At 31.1% G+C, this 13,862-nt stretch overlaps 1 protein-coding gene across 2 annotated transcripts in view; it reads right to left on the bottom strand.

The window, feature by feature from the left end:
* The window catches only part of ACAP2 (ArfGAP with coiled-coil, ankyrin repeat and PH domains 2), a 119,067-nt gene that overhangs the window by 25,654 nt on the left and 79,551 nt on the right, over nucleotides 1–13,862 (bottom strand). The window contains exons 10-14 of one of the 2 annotated variants that reach the window (XM_081302837.1): nucleotides 12,686–12,798; nucleotides 7,864–7,884; nucleotides 4,779–4,830; nucleotides 3,196–3,296; nucleotides 2,480–2,585 (exon numbers count right to left, since the gene is read on the bottom strand). In XM_081302837.1, coding sequence (XP_081158963.1) covers nucleotides 2,480–2,585; nucleotides 3,196–3,296; nucleotides 4,779–4,830; nucleotides 7,864–7,884; nucleotides 12,686–12,798 — 393 coding nt within the window. The remainder of the gene's footprint in view (nucleotides 1–2,479; nucleotides 2,586–3,195; nucleotides 3,297–4,778; nucleotides 4,831–7,863; nucleotides 7,885–12,685; nucleotides 12,799–13,862) is intronic. The other variant, XM_081302838.1, reaches the window with a different exon arrangement.

The following is a 13,862-nucleotide window of genomic DNA, read 5'->3' as shown; positions in this document are numbered from 1 at the left end:
TACCGTAATATAGCATAACTGGGCAAGCCACCTCAAAGAATATAGCACTGAACGTGATGTCCACCCATGAAAGTTGAAGGGATGATTGTTTAAGAAACAGATCTCAGGGTCCCCTCCCTAATCCTATGCCATTAATGAACTACCCTCTATACATTAACACAAATGACCAAAAGCTTAGTCATAGGAGTAAAACATCTCCAAACGGAGTTCACCTGAAAGGTGAAAGGTAGGGAACTAGTATATATTTACATACTGAATGTTGAGATACCCAATCCCTTACCTCTATATGGGAGATCTGGGAATTTTCTATGGAAAACCATACCAGGCAAAAAGACTCCAAAGATCCTGACTATGATTGTTGCTTAACAAACATTTTACACTTAGGACATGCTTTCAGTCAACAAAGTGCTATCTATCTATGTGTTCAGAAGTTCTAAGAAATATGCAGTCCTAACTTATCATCATGAGCAAATTACCACAGTTAAGGAAAACATACAACACAATGGTTCTCTATCTTGGCTGCTCATGGAAGCTTTTCAAAATATTGATGCCTGGGTCCCATTCCATTCAATTGTTCTGGGATATACCAAAGCACTGAAAAATTTTTAAAGCTCCCCAAGTTATTCACAGTGTACAGTGAAGGCTAACAACTACAGCTCTAACACTGCAACCATATCTAAAGAACGGGTCTATTTTTAAAAACATTCAGTGAACAAAAAAGAACTCTTGGAAATTAAATATATGCTAGGAGCATGGAAATATTCAACAGGTTAATAAGATTGAGATTTCCCAGAAAAATGAAACAAAGAAAGCACACACACACACACACACATTACAACAAAATCACAATACCAGCCCATAAATTCCAGAGAGAGAAAACAGAGAAATTGAAGAGGAAAAATACAAAATATCAGTAATAAGAAAAGCTCTACAAAAATAAAAACATAAAAAAATAAATAAAACAAAAAACTCTAATGGCAACACTGGGAATTTTTTTTATTTTTCTCTTTTTTTTTTAACAAAACAAACAAAAATACAATGCTATTATTTTCAACCTAAAAATTCCATACCCAGCCAAACTATCAAACAAATCTGAAGACAGAATAAAGATATTATCATGCATGCATAGAGTCACAAATGCCTCACTTTCAGGAAATATTTGAGAAAGTATGAAGTTTTTCTTAAGTCAAAAAAAAGAGAAAGAAGCGGAATATGGAAAAAAAAAAAAAAGACAACAGAAATGGTTGTATAAGAAAATCCCAGACTAACAGGTATGCTGCAAGGCTTAAGGGGCATTCATCCAAACTAAAGAAGTATGATTCAGGTGACAGACTAAATATCATACTGAGGGTGAACTACACCAACAAGTCTCTGCTATATTCCCATCAGTTGTATCCTACCATGGCCAGGTGAACTAGGCTATTGAAATTCCTACTCTCTTTGTCTTAATGTTTTGATCAAGTGAATTCCCCCATTTCCTGCTCAGGAAGATATCTGCTTTGATCTACTCTTGGGAGTCACAAATTGATTATAATGAGCTCTGAAATATAACTTGGAGAGTACTCCCTCCCTTTCCCTAACCATATTTCTAACAGTTGTCTATCACCACCTCTATGCCTGTGTCCTGCCAGATGACCCAATGGCAGTGAGTTTCATTTTTCAAGAGTTTGCAGATTCTTTGGGAACCTGAAGCCAGAGTATAGCCCACGACTGTATATTCAGCTTATCTTTCCCAGAGAGCCTTCAACAAAGAGACAATGATTCATTTTCCTTTTTTGCTTTTACTCAGTTTTAACCTTAAAAACCTTTCGTGATAATTATTCTATTTTATTATTAATTAAAATTGTAAAATATTTTGGGGAAAAACCAAGATATTAGAATGCCTCATTCCAACCTGGAAAATATATTCAAATATTAAAACAAAGATATATTCAAATATCAAAATAAAATAATACATAAAATCAAGAGAAATAAAAGATGGATGGTGGAAGGAGACCTTCATTGTTATACAAAATACATGAATGAAGATGTGAGGAAAAAAAAAAAAAAGAATAGTGTTACCCTAGATTAATTAGGTAGAGAGAAGTGATGGGAGGGGAGGGAAGGTGTTGGGGAGATAGAAAGGATAGTAGAATGAAACAGACATTATTATTACTGTGTGTATATATGTGAATGCATGACCAGTGTGATTCTGCAACCTATATACTCAAAAAAAAAAAAAAAAGATATTATATCCCATCTGATTGAAATGAATGATATGTCAAGGTCATTGTACTGTCATGTGTAACTAATTAAAACAAAAATAAATAAATAAAAGACTGATAATGAAAAAAATAGAGAGAAATAAAAGACATTGAATCTAGATTTTAAAAACTCACCTAAATTACATAAAATCACCCTCCATAAAAAAGTATGTTATAATTATATAAAAGTGAAACTAAAATGTAAAGCTTTTAGACAAAATAACACTTCTACTAACCTCTGATTCATCACCCTTTTCTCTATAAGCAGTTGCAATACTGGTCTGAACAGCCTTAATCCATGCCTGGCGCAGCTTTTCAGAATCTGCCTGGAGCATACAACTCCTAAAAGGAAATAAAATATTGTTTTCTCAGACACTAAATTAACCAAAAAAAAAAAAAAAAGAAAGGAAAAACAAAGGAAACCTATAGCTTTACTTTTTGTCCACTTCGCTATTTAATAATTTATCTAGCAAAAAATAATTTCTGTTGAAAGATTTTATTTTATATATCTTTAGGACTAAGTACCTTTAAAAGAATTCAAAGTACCAATGAAATCAATTATCTCTTGAAAACAAATCATTCATCACTGCACATTAAATCAAAGTAAATAAACTTCTAAATTTAGCATAACCTTAACACTAATTTTTTAAATTGGAGACAGTATGAAATGATGGTTGATATGTGATTGTATCTTATTATCATAACAGCTGAAAATTTTTTATTCTGGGCACATAAATAATCTTTACAGATTTCAAGGAATATGAAATAAGGGGAGAGTTACATAAGTATCTGCTTGTAATATCTGTAATCATTAATTACTGACACTTATTTTTAAAACATTTTTTTATTCAACACACTCATTAATCAAACACAAATTTCTCTAATCTGGGAAGTTTTTTAAGACCTACTACAGAAAATAAAAGCAATTTTGAAATCCTACAGAATAACTTACTTTGTTGGAGAGACTACCTCAAAGCAGAACCGTCTTTCTATGTCTTCACAATGCTTTACTGTGCAAAGCCTGAGATCTTCAACTACTACCGTGGGGTTATCCTACAATAAGGAAACAAAACTTACACATTCATCCACTTAGTTTTTAAATAATACTACCACCAACAATAACACACTTTAAAATATTTCTTAGAGTAAATTATCTAATTGTAAAGATTTATATTTATCTTCACTGTTGATACAGATGAGGTTATTGACACAGATAAAAATAATGGAAGTAATTCTGTCCTATTAATTATTTTATCTGCCACCCCAAATTATCATAGATTAAGTGAAGCAATATACATAAAGAGGTTGGTCCAATGGTTGACACTTAGTAGATACTCAATAAATGTACTTCTATTTTTATTCATATCCATTATTCTCTTAGTCTCCACTCATATATTACTTTTATAGCTTTTTTTAAAGCTTCTTTCCCCAAAAAGAGAAGCCTTTAACAACTCATGTTTTAGACAGCTCAAAGGTAAGACATTTATAAATCCTTCTTAAACTATCCAAGAAAATGAGAAATATTTTATCACTTCTTAGTGCTTAATAAATAACACAAAATTAAGTTTATCAGAGTAGAAGAAACCATGAACTAGCTAGCTAAAGAATTTATAAAATACTAACCTGTTTACTATAGAAGATAGCAAGTAAAATTTCACGTGTCATCTCAAGACTACAGTATATATTTGAAATTTACAGTTTACAGAATAACTTTCATAAAAACTAACTAGATGAAAATCAAGTCATTAATTAACAAATAGTTTCAATAATTTTTAATATTCTCAAATCTTAAGTATATCTCAGAATGCCTTTCTAAAAGTAAAAATACCTTACCCTTAAAACAAGGTTCAGAAAAACAAACATACAAATACATTGTTAATAGATTGAAAGGTTTCTATTTAAATTACTTGAAGCTTGCATTTTAATTAATGTTATTTTTAACCTTTCAAGATTATCACCATTGGCCCTAAGATGATATTTCTTAAAAGACACATTCTCGCCAGGCACAGCAGCGCACACCAGTAATCCCAGTGGCTCAAGAGGCTGAGGCAGGAAGATCACAAATTCAAATCCAGTCTCAACAATTTATCAAGGACCTCAGCTACTTAGTGAGACCCTATTTTAAAATAAAAAATAAAAAAGTGGGATGTAGCTCAGTGATTAAGCACCCCTAGATTCAATCCCCAGTACCAAAAAAAAAAAAAAGACACATTCTCCCCTTCAGTCTCAAAACAGTGCCATGCAATGGTGGTGGTATTTCCATCATACAACTAGACAAAGACATAAGGAAATGAAAGTAACAATCCTAGGTAGGGCACAGAAAAATCCATCTCAAAACTAGGAAATAAGAATTCAAAATTCAAAGTCATTCTGCTTTTAAGGATCAAATGCTATAGTTTCCACACCAAAGTCTTCTTATACATGCCCAAACATAAAACTAATACACAATAATTTTATACATAGGTATTTATGGATTTCAGTGCTCATCAAAACAAACAGATAAAGAATTTTAAAAAATTGAGGACTACCACCCACCTTAAACTTTTTCTGGTAAACCAGTTGATTATTCTGTATTGAAAACCAGCGTCTAAATAAAGACAAAATAGATTAAGTTTTCATAAACAGGATTTACTTCTGGTTTTGGTAGAAATGAAATATTGGGAAAGCACTGGAAATCAGTTTATAATAATTACATTTTGAGAAATGTACTGTTTTGCTTAATATAAACCAATAGCAAAATGTAATAACTACTGAAGATACAAAACAAGCATCTTAAAACCACAGATTAGGAAAGTAAAATTGCTATCTTTTGATTTATTTTATGTCATAAATTTATATTTTAACAAAAGCTGTTATTGTTTATAATATCACCAAATAATAAATGTTTTAAAGTATAAATTAACAGTTTTTTGAGGTTCTTCAAAAATAACTGAATCTTCCCCCCAAATAATTATATTCTTTATAAAGTTAAAATGAACTTATAGTACAAATATAAATATCCACTTATATACATTAAAACATTACAATAAATGCTGCTTTATTGTCAACCTTTCAGGAGATAATTCAGCAAGTGTTAATTTGATAAGCAAAACAGAAAACTAATCCTTTTCAACCAGTATCAAACAGGAGATAATCACCAATTAAAATGGTCTTACTTTCATATAAAATACTTCAAAGCAAAACAATCAAAGTTATTACTACAAATAATTCACCCAGCTATTTATATGGTTCTGCTTATTATTGTAAATTATCAGGAAAGCAACTTAATTGCAATTTTCTTTAGAAGAAAAAGCTAAGCTATGTATGCCATACTTACTAATTCTAATTTATTAAAACAACAAAAAGACCTAAAGACTTATAAAAAAAAAAAATCACAGCCAAAAGCCATTCACAAAAGGAAGCAAAACTTCTCATTAAGCATGAAAGGTAAAACACTAATAAAACTTGAGTCATTATTTTAAAATTAGTTTCATGTGAGATGATTTTTATCATAACATTAGTTATTAATCTATTAGCAGATAGAGATTCTACCTTTTCGTTGGTACTAATACAAAGCACTAGAAAATTATATTTAGATATCTAGAATTTCTATTTTTAAAAATTTAGTTACTTCTCCAAAGCTGAGAAAATTATTAGGAGATGCTTTTTCATTTTTAGGACTTTTACTAGATAGATCATTAAGTTTTCTCACCACTTAAAAAGGTATAACCTTTTTATTATTAAAATAGAGAGATTTGTTAAATAAGCATCTAGACAAAACAATGTGGGTTGCCTCTAGATCCAAATCATCAAAAGGCAGGCTAGAAAAGGAAGAACTTCTGGGTGCCTTGGTTTGGGGACAGATAGCTGGTTAGAAATGTTAAAAGAAACACCTACACACACAGAATGGTGCAGCCCTGCCACACAGGATGACATGCAATGGAAACCATCTCTAACACTGATGGAAGAGCTCTCTGAAAAAAATCATTTGAAGGAGGTGGATAAGCTATATTTTTTAAAAACTCTTAAGTTTTATATCATAATGATTCTATTATATAATTTGATAAAAACTACATTGTTTCATTAACCAATGGAAAAACACCCATATAAACCATGTAAACTTTTCATGCTTCTGAGGTCTTCAAAAAATAAATGTCTTTTCACCTACTGCATCTTAGGATAACAACAAGATACTACATAAAAACTTGTAATTTTTGTCAGAGGCCATTCCCAATTATTAATTCTATGGACCCTGTATACTTTTGAATTCCTGTTTCCCTACCATGCATCTGCTTCTAGATGTCAGTCTCACATCATCAGGTTTTATACACTCAGTAAAGACAAAATAAATTCACCTGAATTTGACATCTCCTAAGGAAAAAAAGGCATGTCGTATATCCTAGGTTGAAAAAAAAATTAATTAAAAAGATCTGAACACCTGTGACACTATCTCACCTCCAATGCCAATACAAATAAAAAGAGCTAACTATATACTCATCTAAAATTGACCAAACTTTTAATCAGATAAAATTTTTTTTATTATTCTGACAGAATAATCCTAGTTGCTTTTAATATTTCTCAGAAAAAGAAATATGAGACAAACATTCATGATCTATGGAATATAAAAAAATACTTAATAATTTAAGAAACTTGAAAGTATTTCTAAAAATAATTAAATCCAGAAGAGAGAAACTTTGGAAAGCTTTGTGCTAACAATATTACACAGTATTCTACAAAGTTAAAAAACTGAGCACAAAGCCAAACAAAATATAAGACAGTGTGTAAAACAAAAAATTGTTCATTAAAATAAAACAAGAAGATACCATTTATATCTGTCTCAAATTGAGTATAAATAGATCAAAATATTAAAATTTATTAAAATTTAAATATTTAATTTTACATATCAATGAAAGCTTCCAGATAACAAAATGTGGGCAATAAATATATATACATATATATTTATATACACATATATAAATATATCTTTTACCATGTTTGATGCAGAACCACACTTGAAATCAAAAACATGGATAAAAGTTAAACTTCTGAATCTGTAGAAGCTTTATTACTAAAAACTATACAAATGATGGGTTCATGTGCATATTCATATAGGTGGCAAACAAGTAAACAATTAATAAAATCAAAGCTTAAATACATATGCACCTTTATTTTAAATTCAATTTGTTTTTTCACAGAGAGAAAAATGTGGGAAACAAAGAAAACCTAGGGACTGACAATGTATTCTTTCAACATAATATGGTTGTTACCAAAGGAATTAATTCTAATTACTACACAGGTTTTTAAAGAGTTTGCTGGTTTATTTCATATTTACATATACATGATTGTGTGTATATACGTATGACCTAAATGTATTCATATTACTCAATCTGCAACTTTGGGTAATTATAAACAAATCAAATGTTCTTTTACAGATTAAAACAAATTGAGGATTTGGGCAATTAAAAGGTATAATTCCATTTCTCAAATAAAATGCTTATATTTTCTTCCCAATTTAAAATATAGAGAGACTTTTTATCCATTGCAAGTAATCCTACTGAAATGCAGGTTAATGATGAGCTTTCTCGTGCCAAAGAAGAAACTGGAGTAAGATGAGGGTAAAGGGAAGGAAGCCATTTGGTACCTGATATGATCGGGCTTTTTCCTGTCATGTGAAAAAATGGGGGAGGATTAAAACATAAGGGAAAGGTGGTAAAAGAATGAAAACGCAAATGTGCAAAATAAGCAAAGGACTAGCATGATACGAAAATAAAGCAAGAATTAAAGGAACAAGCTTAAGCTTATAACCTAACAAAACAGTCAAAAGTATCTACTGCATTTTATTACGAACACAAGCATTTGTAGAATTAATTCCAACTCTTAGGAATCTGAAATGCTAATATTTTAGAAATATTCAAAAATTTGCTTCAAAGTATTACCTTACAAAAAGTTCTGGTAGGACTTAGTGTACTTCTTTATTGTTATTTTCTGACTCTATGATCATGACTATAAAATACAGATAGTATTGCCACATCTTATTAAGATGCTCCTAAAAATTAAGGGAAATGATCATTGGAGATACTTCTAAATAAACCTAGGACAAACAGAAACTTTTCATAAGAAAAGTGGAGTCACTAATGAAGAATTTCAAAGATCACAGAGATTACTCAAAAAAGCCTCCCACCTGCCCAGACTCATTTTCATCAAATGACAGCAGAGATTCCCTAAGGCCACATATTAAGTATGATTCCTCTTTAATTGATGTATATTTATATTTATTTTAAAACAAAAAGGCAATAAAAACAAAACATATCTATACCAGCAGTGCACAGAACACTTTTAAAAACTTTTATGTTCTTAGGTGTATTTTCTAGTTCAAAAGACTTTAGCTTCTTTATTAATCTTCACAAGTTATTACTAAATAAATTATGCTGACATTTACTTATTTTCCATGTTCTCATCTTTCCTATTTATTATGAAGAGCACAAGAAAAACATAAGCTCTAGCAGTCCACTAGGCTAAGCCTGAAGTGAATCTGCCATATTGAAAAAAGTAACTTGATGAGGAAAAATAATTGTAGCCGACTTCATAAGTGTTCAGAAAATATATACAGTTGTCCCTTGGTATCTGTGGGGGATTAATTCCAGGATTCCCTCTCAGATATCAAATTCTGTGATGCTTGGGTTCTTTACATAACCTACACATCTCCCTAAGTACATATATACAGACAAACACACACACATTTAATTTTCTTTTTATTTATTTATTTTTTTAGTTTTCGGTGGACACAACATCTTTATTTTATTTTTATGTGGTGCTGAAGATTGAACCCAGCGTCCCGCGCATGCCAGGCAAGCGCATTAGCGCTTGAGCCACATCCCCAGCCCTAATTTTCTTTTTAAGAGACAGAATCTCGCTATATTGACCAGACTGGCATCAAACTCCTAGGCTAAGCAATCCTCCACCTCAGCCTCTTGAGTAGCTGGGATTACATCCATGCCACTTTGCCTGGCTCTCCCAGCCACCTCTATATAGCTTAAAATATATAATATAATGTAAACTCGATATAAATAGTTGTTAGACTGTATTAAGAAATAATGACAAGAAAAAAAAGTTTGTATATGTACAGTGTAGACTTAATTTTTTTCCCAAATACTCACATACTTGTGTGTGTGTGGGGGGGTGTATTTTGGTACTGGGGATTTAACACAAGAGTGCTCAGTTATCAACATCAGTTAAGCAACATCCCTAGACCTTTTTTATAGTTTATTTAGAGACAGGGCCTTGCTAAATTGCTGAGACTGGCTTTGAACTTGTGATCCTCCTGTGGCAGCCTCCCAAGATGCTGGGACAGGCATGGACCCCCACACTCAGCTCCAAATAGTTTTGATCCACAGTTGGTTGAATTCATGGATGTGAATGCACAGATATGTAGGGCCAACTGTATTACAGAGGTGTATAGAGACATCAGAAATTAGAAATCTAAAAACCAATCATTTCAGCAATCCATATATGATCTAAAATTTTTAATTCCTATGCTATTTGGGTCACATCAAACAAAATAAATCAATTTGTTAAATTTCATATAATAGAATATTTCTTTCAAAAAAGATGTAATTTATGAAGGATGGATGAGGTTTTAAAACTATTCAGGAATATCTACATACCATAATTCCATAAAATTATTATATGTTTGGTACCTTACAGAAACTAAAAAAAATCCCTGAAACTAATTAAACAATCCTTAAAAAAAAAAAAACTGAAGCAGTGAGTAGAAAAAGCTTTATATCTGAATAGCTAGATTCTTAGACATTTTTTAAATTAAGGCATAAATATCACAAGTACATAGTCTTACTCAGAGGCCAACAGAATATAATAAATCAAGCTGAATGGAGAACTAATTAGAGAAGGAGGGTAGACTCTAAGCCAAACATGAAAAAGGAAAAATTATTTGTAAGTATTTCCTGAGACTGGACTTTTTGGTAAATCTCATTGAAGAAAGACTCAGAAGGCTAAGGAAGGAAGATCACAAATTTCCAGGCCAGCATTTGCAGCTTAGCAAGACCCTATCTCAAATTAAAAAATAAAAAAGGACTAGAGATGTAGCTCAGTGTTGTAAAACAAACCTGGGTTCAATCTCCAGTACCAAAAAAAGAAAAAATGTTTGGACGTAGTGTTAGGTAATGAGGTCACTGGGAAAAGAAATGATGCTGGTCTCTTGGACTAAGTCAATTCCCAGGAAAGTGGGCTGTTATAAAAGAGAAGACTGGATCATTCCTACTCTCTGGCTTCATCTCATCATAGGATCTGGGCACACTCCTGCCACTATGATACCATCCATCGTGAGGTCCTCACCAGAGGCCACCCAACTTTACAACATGAGCCTCCAAAACTGTGAGCTAAATAAATCTTTCTCAACCATTTCTTTAAAGGTCCATTTCTTTATTGAAAATTTGGATGTTAAATTATAATCTATAATTTTAATCAATAACTATCACTACATATGAATGGTACCTCCTCTAAAAAGCAGCCTAATTTCCAAAGGCAATGTCTCTTTCCACTTTGCAAATCGTAGGCAACATGTCTAGAATTGAGGATTTAACAGTTACTCCCTATTCAATTTTATTTGTATTTTAATATCCATGTCAATTAATAAAATTCATTTAAAAAAATGAAAAAGTCCACACTTAAACCAAAATTAATTTTCTTCTACTGCCCTAAATGGCAATGCAATTTTCCCCTAACACTTAATGTACATGCAGTCTGAGACTATTTCTCATTGAAATATTCCATGGAAGTTCATTTCTTTTCTTAACATAATACTATATTTCTATGTATTTACTGTACTTTCATTTTGTCAAACTTAAGGAGGTTGTTTTGAAGTCTGAAAGTTAAAATCAATTCTAACATTATATATTAAAATCATGTTGGTGGAATAATCTTTATTACTTAAAGATTCACCAATCACATTATTTTTTAAATTTCCTAGTCTAGCTAAAGAAATTTTCCATTAAAGATTCAAAATATTATTAATTTTTAGAGCTTGGAAAACATAATTTAACTCTTCATTTTTACTTTATAAAAATTAGAAACATTTCTAACCAAATCATTTTAGTTAGACCTCCTATTTTCATGTATTATTTTAAAGAGGTTTACTATGGAATATAATAATTACTTTCCACTTTATATTTAATCTTTTTTTTTTATAGGATGAAATTGCACACAGAGCACTTTTTTTTTTAAAGAGAGAGAGAGAGAGAGAGAGAGAGAGAGAGAGAATTTTTTAATATTTATTTTCTCTTTAGTTCTCGGCGGACACAGCATCTTTGTTGGTATGTGGTGCTGAGGATTGAACCCAGGCCGCCCGCATGCCAGGCGAGTGAGCTACCGCTAGAGCCACATCCCCAGCCCCTATATTTAATCTTTATATAAAGAAAATTATTCCAAATAAAACCAAGTAACACTTAAGAATTGGGAAATATCAAATGCTCAATAAATCACTGACATCTGAAAAGAACTGATGAATTTTTTTATATAACCTCAACCCTAAGAAATAAAAATAAGTGCACTAGGACAATAAAACATTAAATGTTTCTATTCAAATTAGCAAAACTGTATACTAAATTATACTTAGCAAGGAAAGTCTATTTATTTTGTTAATGCCCATTTTAAAAAAAACCAACCTTCTCTATCACTACATGAATTCATACCTTGTTTGAGTAATAAAATATGTACATTTCAACCAAGAACATAATAGTAAATCAATTACCCAGAATCTGAACACTAGTCAAAATTATTGCAAAATTTTCTGACTACATTTTGTTGGGAGTAAGGTGGATATCCTTGAGTAAAAGATCACTATATTCAGAAGAATGATTCTGAGTCAAGCAATCTTTTGCTGCTTTAAGGTCTAAAATTATTTTGCTTTGTTTTATATATATATATAAAAAAGTAGTTTCTTATACATCCATTCTGGGTTCAATGGGTACAGTGCCCAGTACAAAAAAAAATAATAATAATCAAATAAATAAAATTCCTCGGCCAATACTAAGTAAAAATTTATATAAACATCAGAGAGAGGAGGAACCAAAAGAAAAAAAGCTCTCACTTATTCTATTCATCAATTATATTCAATACATAATTTGTACTGCAATCTATTTTGTTAACAAATATTGGAGGTAGCGCACATTCAAAATTTATTGTGATGATCTAGTCACTATAGACTAAGCATTATAAAGATTCTCCTTGCTTCCTCCTTTAAGCCTTGCTTGAATTTTAGAATTAAGAATTAACCTTTTCATTTTTCACCTGCTTCTGCGAGCCTTCTTTTTTCAATGAACTAGGTTCATGAAAGTTACTATGGAATTTACAGACTTAGAATTATAAAGAAAGAGTTGCCAGATCACAGAGAAAGTCAGAAAACTGCAAATATGGAAGGAGCAAGACAAGCATTTCAAGTATATTACCTGTTCCAAGTTTTGAAGGCATTGCTGGCTCGTTTGAACAGGTATCCTTCCATAACAATGCCATTTGCAGCATCTACGTTGTATTCTAACTTGGAATCATCACTGGAGAAATCCTAGACGAAATAACACATAGAAGTTCATGTGATTTATGTTACACAGAAAAATAAATGTATCCTAGGGAAAAAGTTCAAAAGGGGGGAAAAACTAGTTTCTATTAAAAACTGTTATGACAATATTGATAAGAAATGGGTAGGAGAAACTAAATGCTTAATAATTGAGGAATGCTTCAACATATTAAAATATTTCAATTCAGTTGACTGATGTGTAATGATGGTGTAAAAACAGATGATTATATAGAATATACTGTAAAAGAGAAAACAATATAAATTGTATTGAAAGTAAAAATAATAAGCATACAAACAGACAAAGCCAACAACTAAATATTACACTGGATGTTATGTTTAAAACTGCTTTCATTTTATCCCAGTATTTTATAGTGATATGTGTTAATTTTTAAAAGAACTATGGATATATTTAAATGTGATTATTTAAATCTACCACTATTTTCTAAATATATTGCTACCATGGCAGTTTTTTTAATCTAATAGGAGTAATAACTCTACTATTTAGGAAGTTCAGAAATAAAAGAATTATGAAATTTTTTTCCTAAAATAATATTTGGTTTTGCAAAGAAGAAAGACCTTAAGACCACAGTTTGAAGTGGGGATATTAAACTCACTTTTTTTTATGAAGACTATGGAATCACTCATAGTCTTGTCCAATCATTCTAATTACTCAAGTCTATATTTGAATGCAATTCAAACTTTCAGTTCTCCTCCAAAGATTCACACAGTTTGGAAACCAGAAATCCAATTATTTAAAATATTTCCTAGTAAATTCCAAAGTATTTTCGATAAAACTGCAAGATTGCTCCTCTCACATCAAATTTAAAACTCTAAAAATCAGTCTCAGAACTTTCAAAGTCACTCCTGCACCAATGATTAAAATTAGAATGCTACCTGTCTTGAGAAACATTTTGGCAGAGGCTGGATGACCACCTGCTGAGAGCTGAGATGTGAAGGACCTGCATTGGAGGGGAGGCAGAGTGAGAATCACCCAAGAGCCTTCTAAATCTGTCTACTAAGATGTGAAAAGGAAATAGATCGAGTTCAGATTT

This window comes from Spermophilus citellus (genome assembly GCF_964194105.1).
Source record: "Spermophilus citellus genome assembly, chromosome: 7".
Classification (NCBI taxonomy): domain Eukaryota; kingdom Metazoa; phylum Chordata; class Mammalia; order Rodentia; family Sciuridae; genus Spermophilus; species Spermophilus citellus.
The sequence above is the reverse complement of the archived record's forward strand: the minus strand, read 5'-3'. Positions and strand labels throughout refer to the sequence as shown.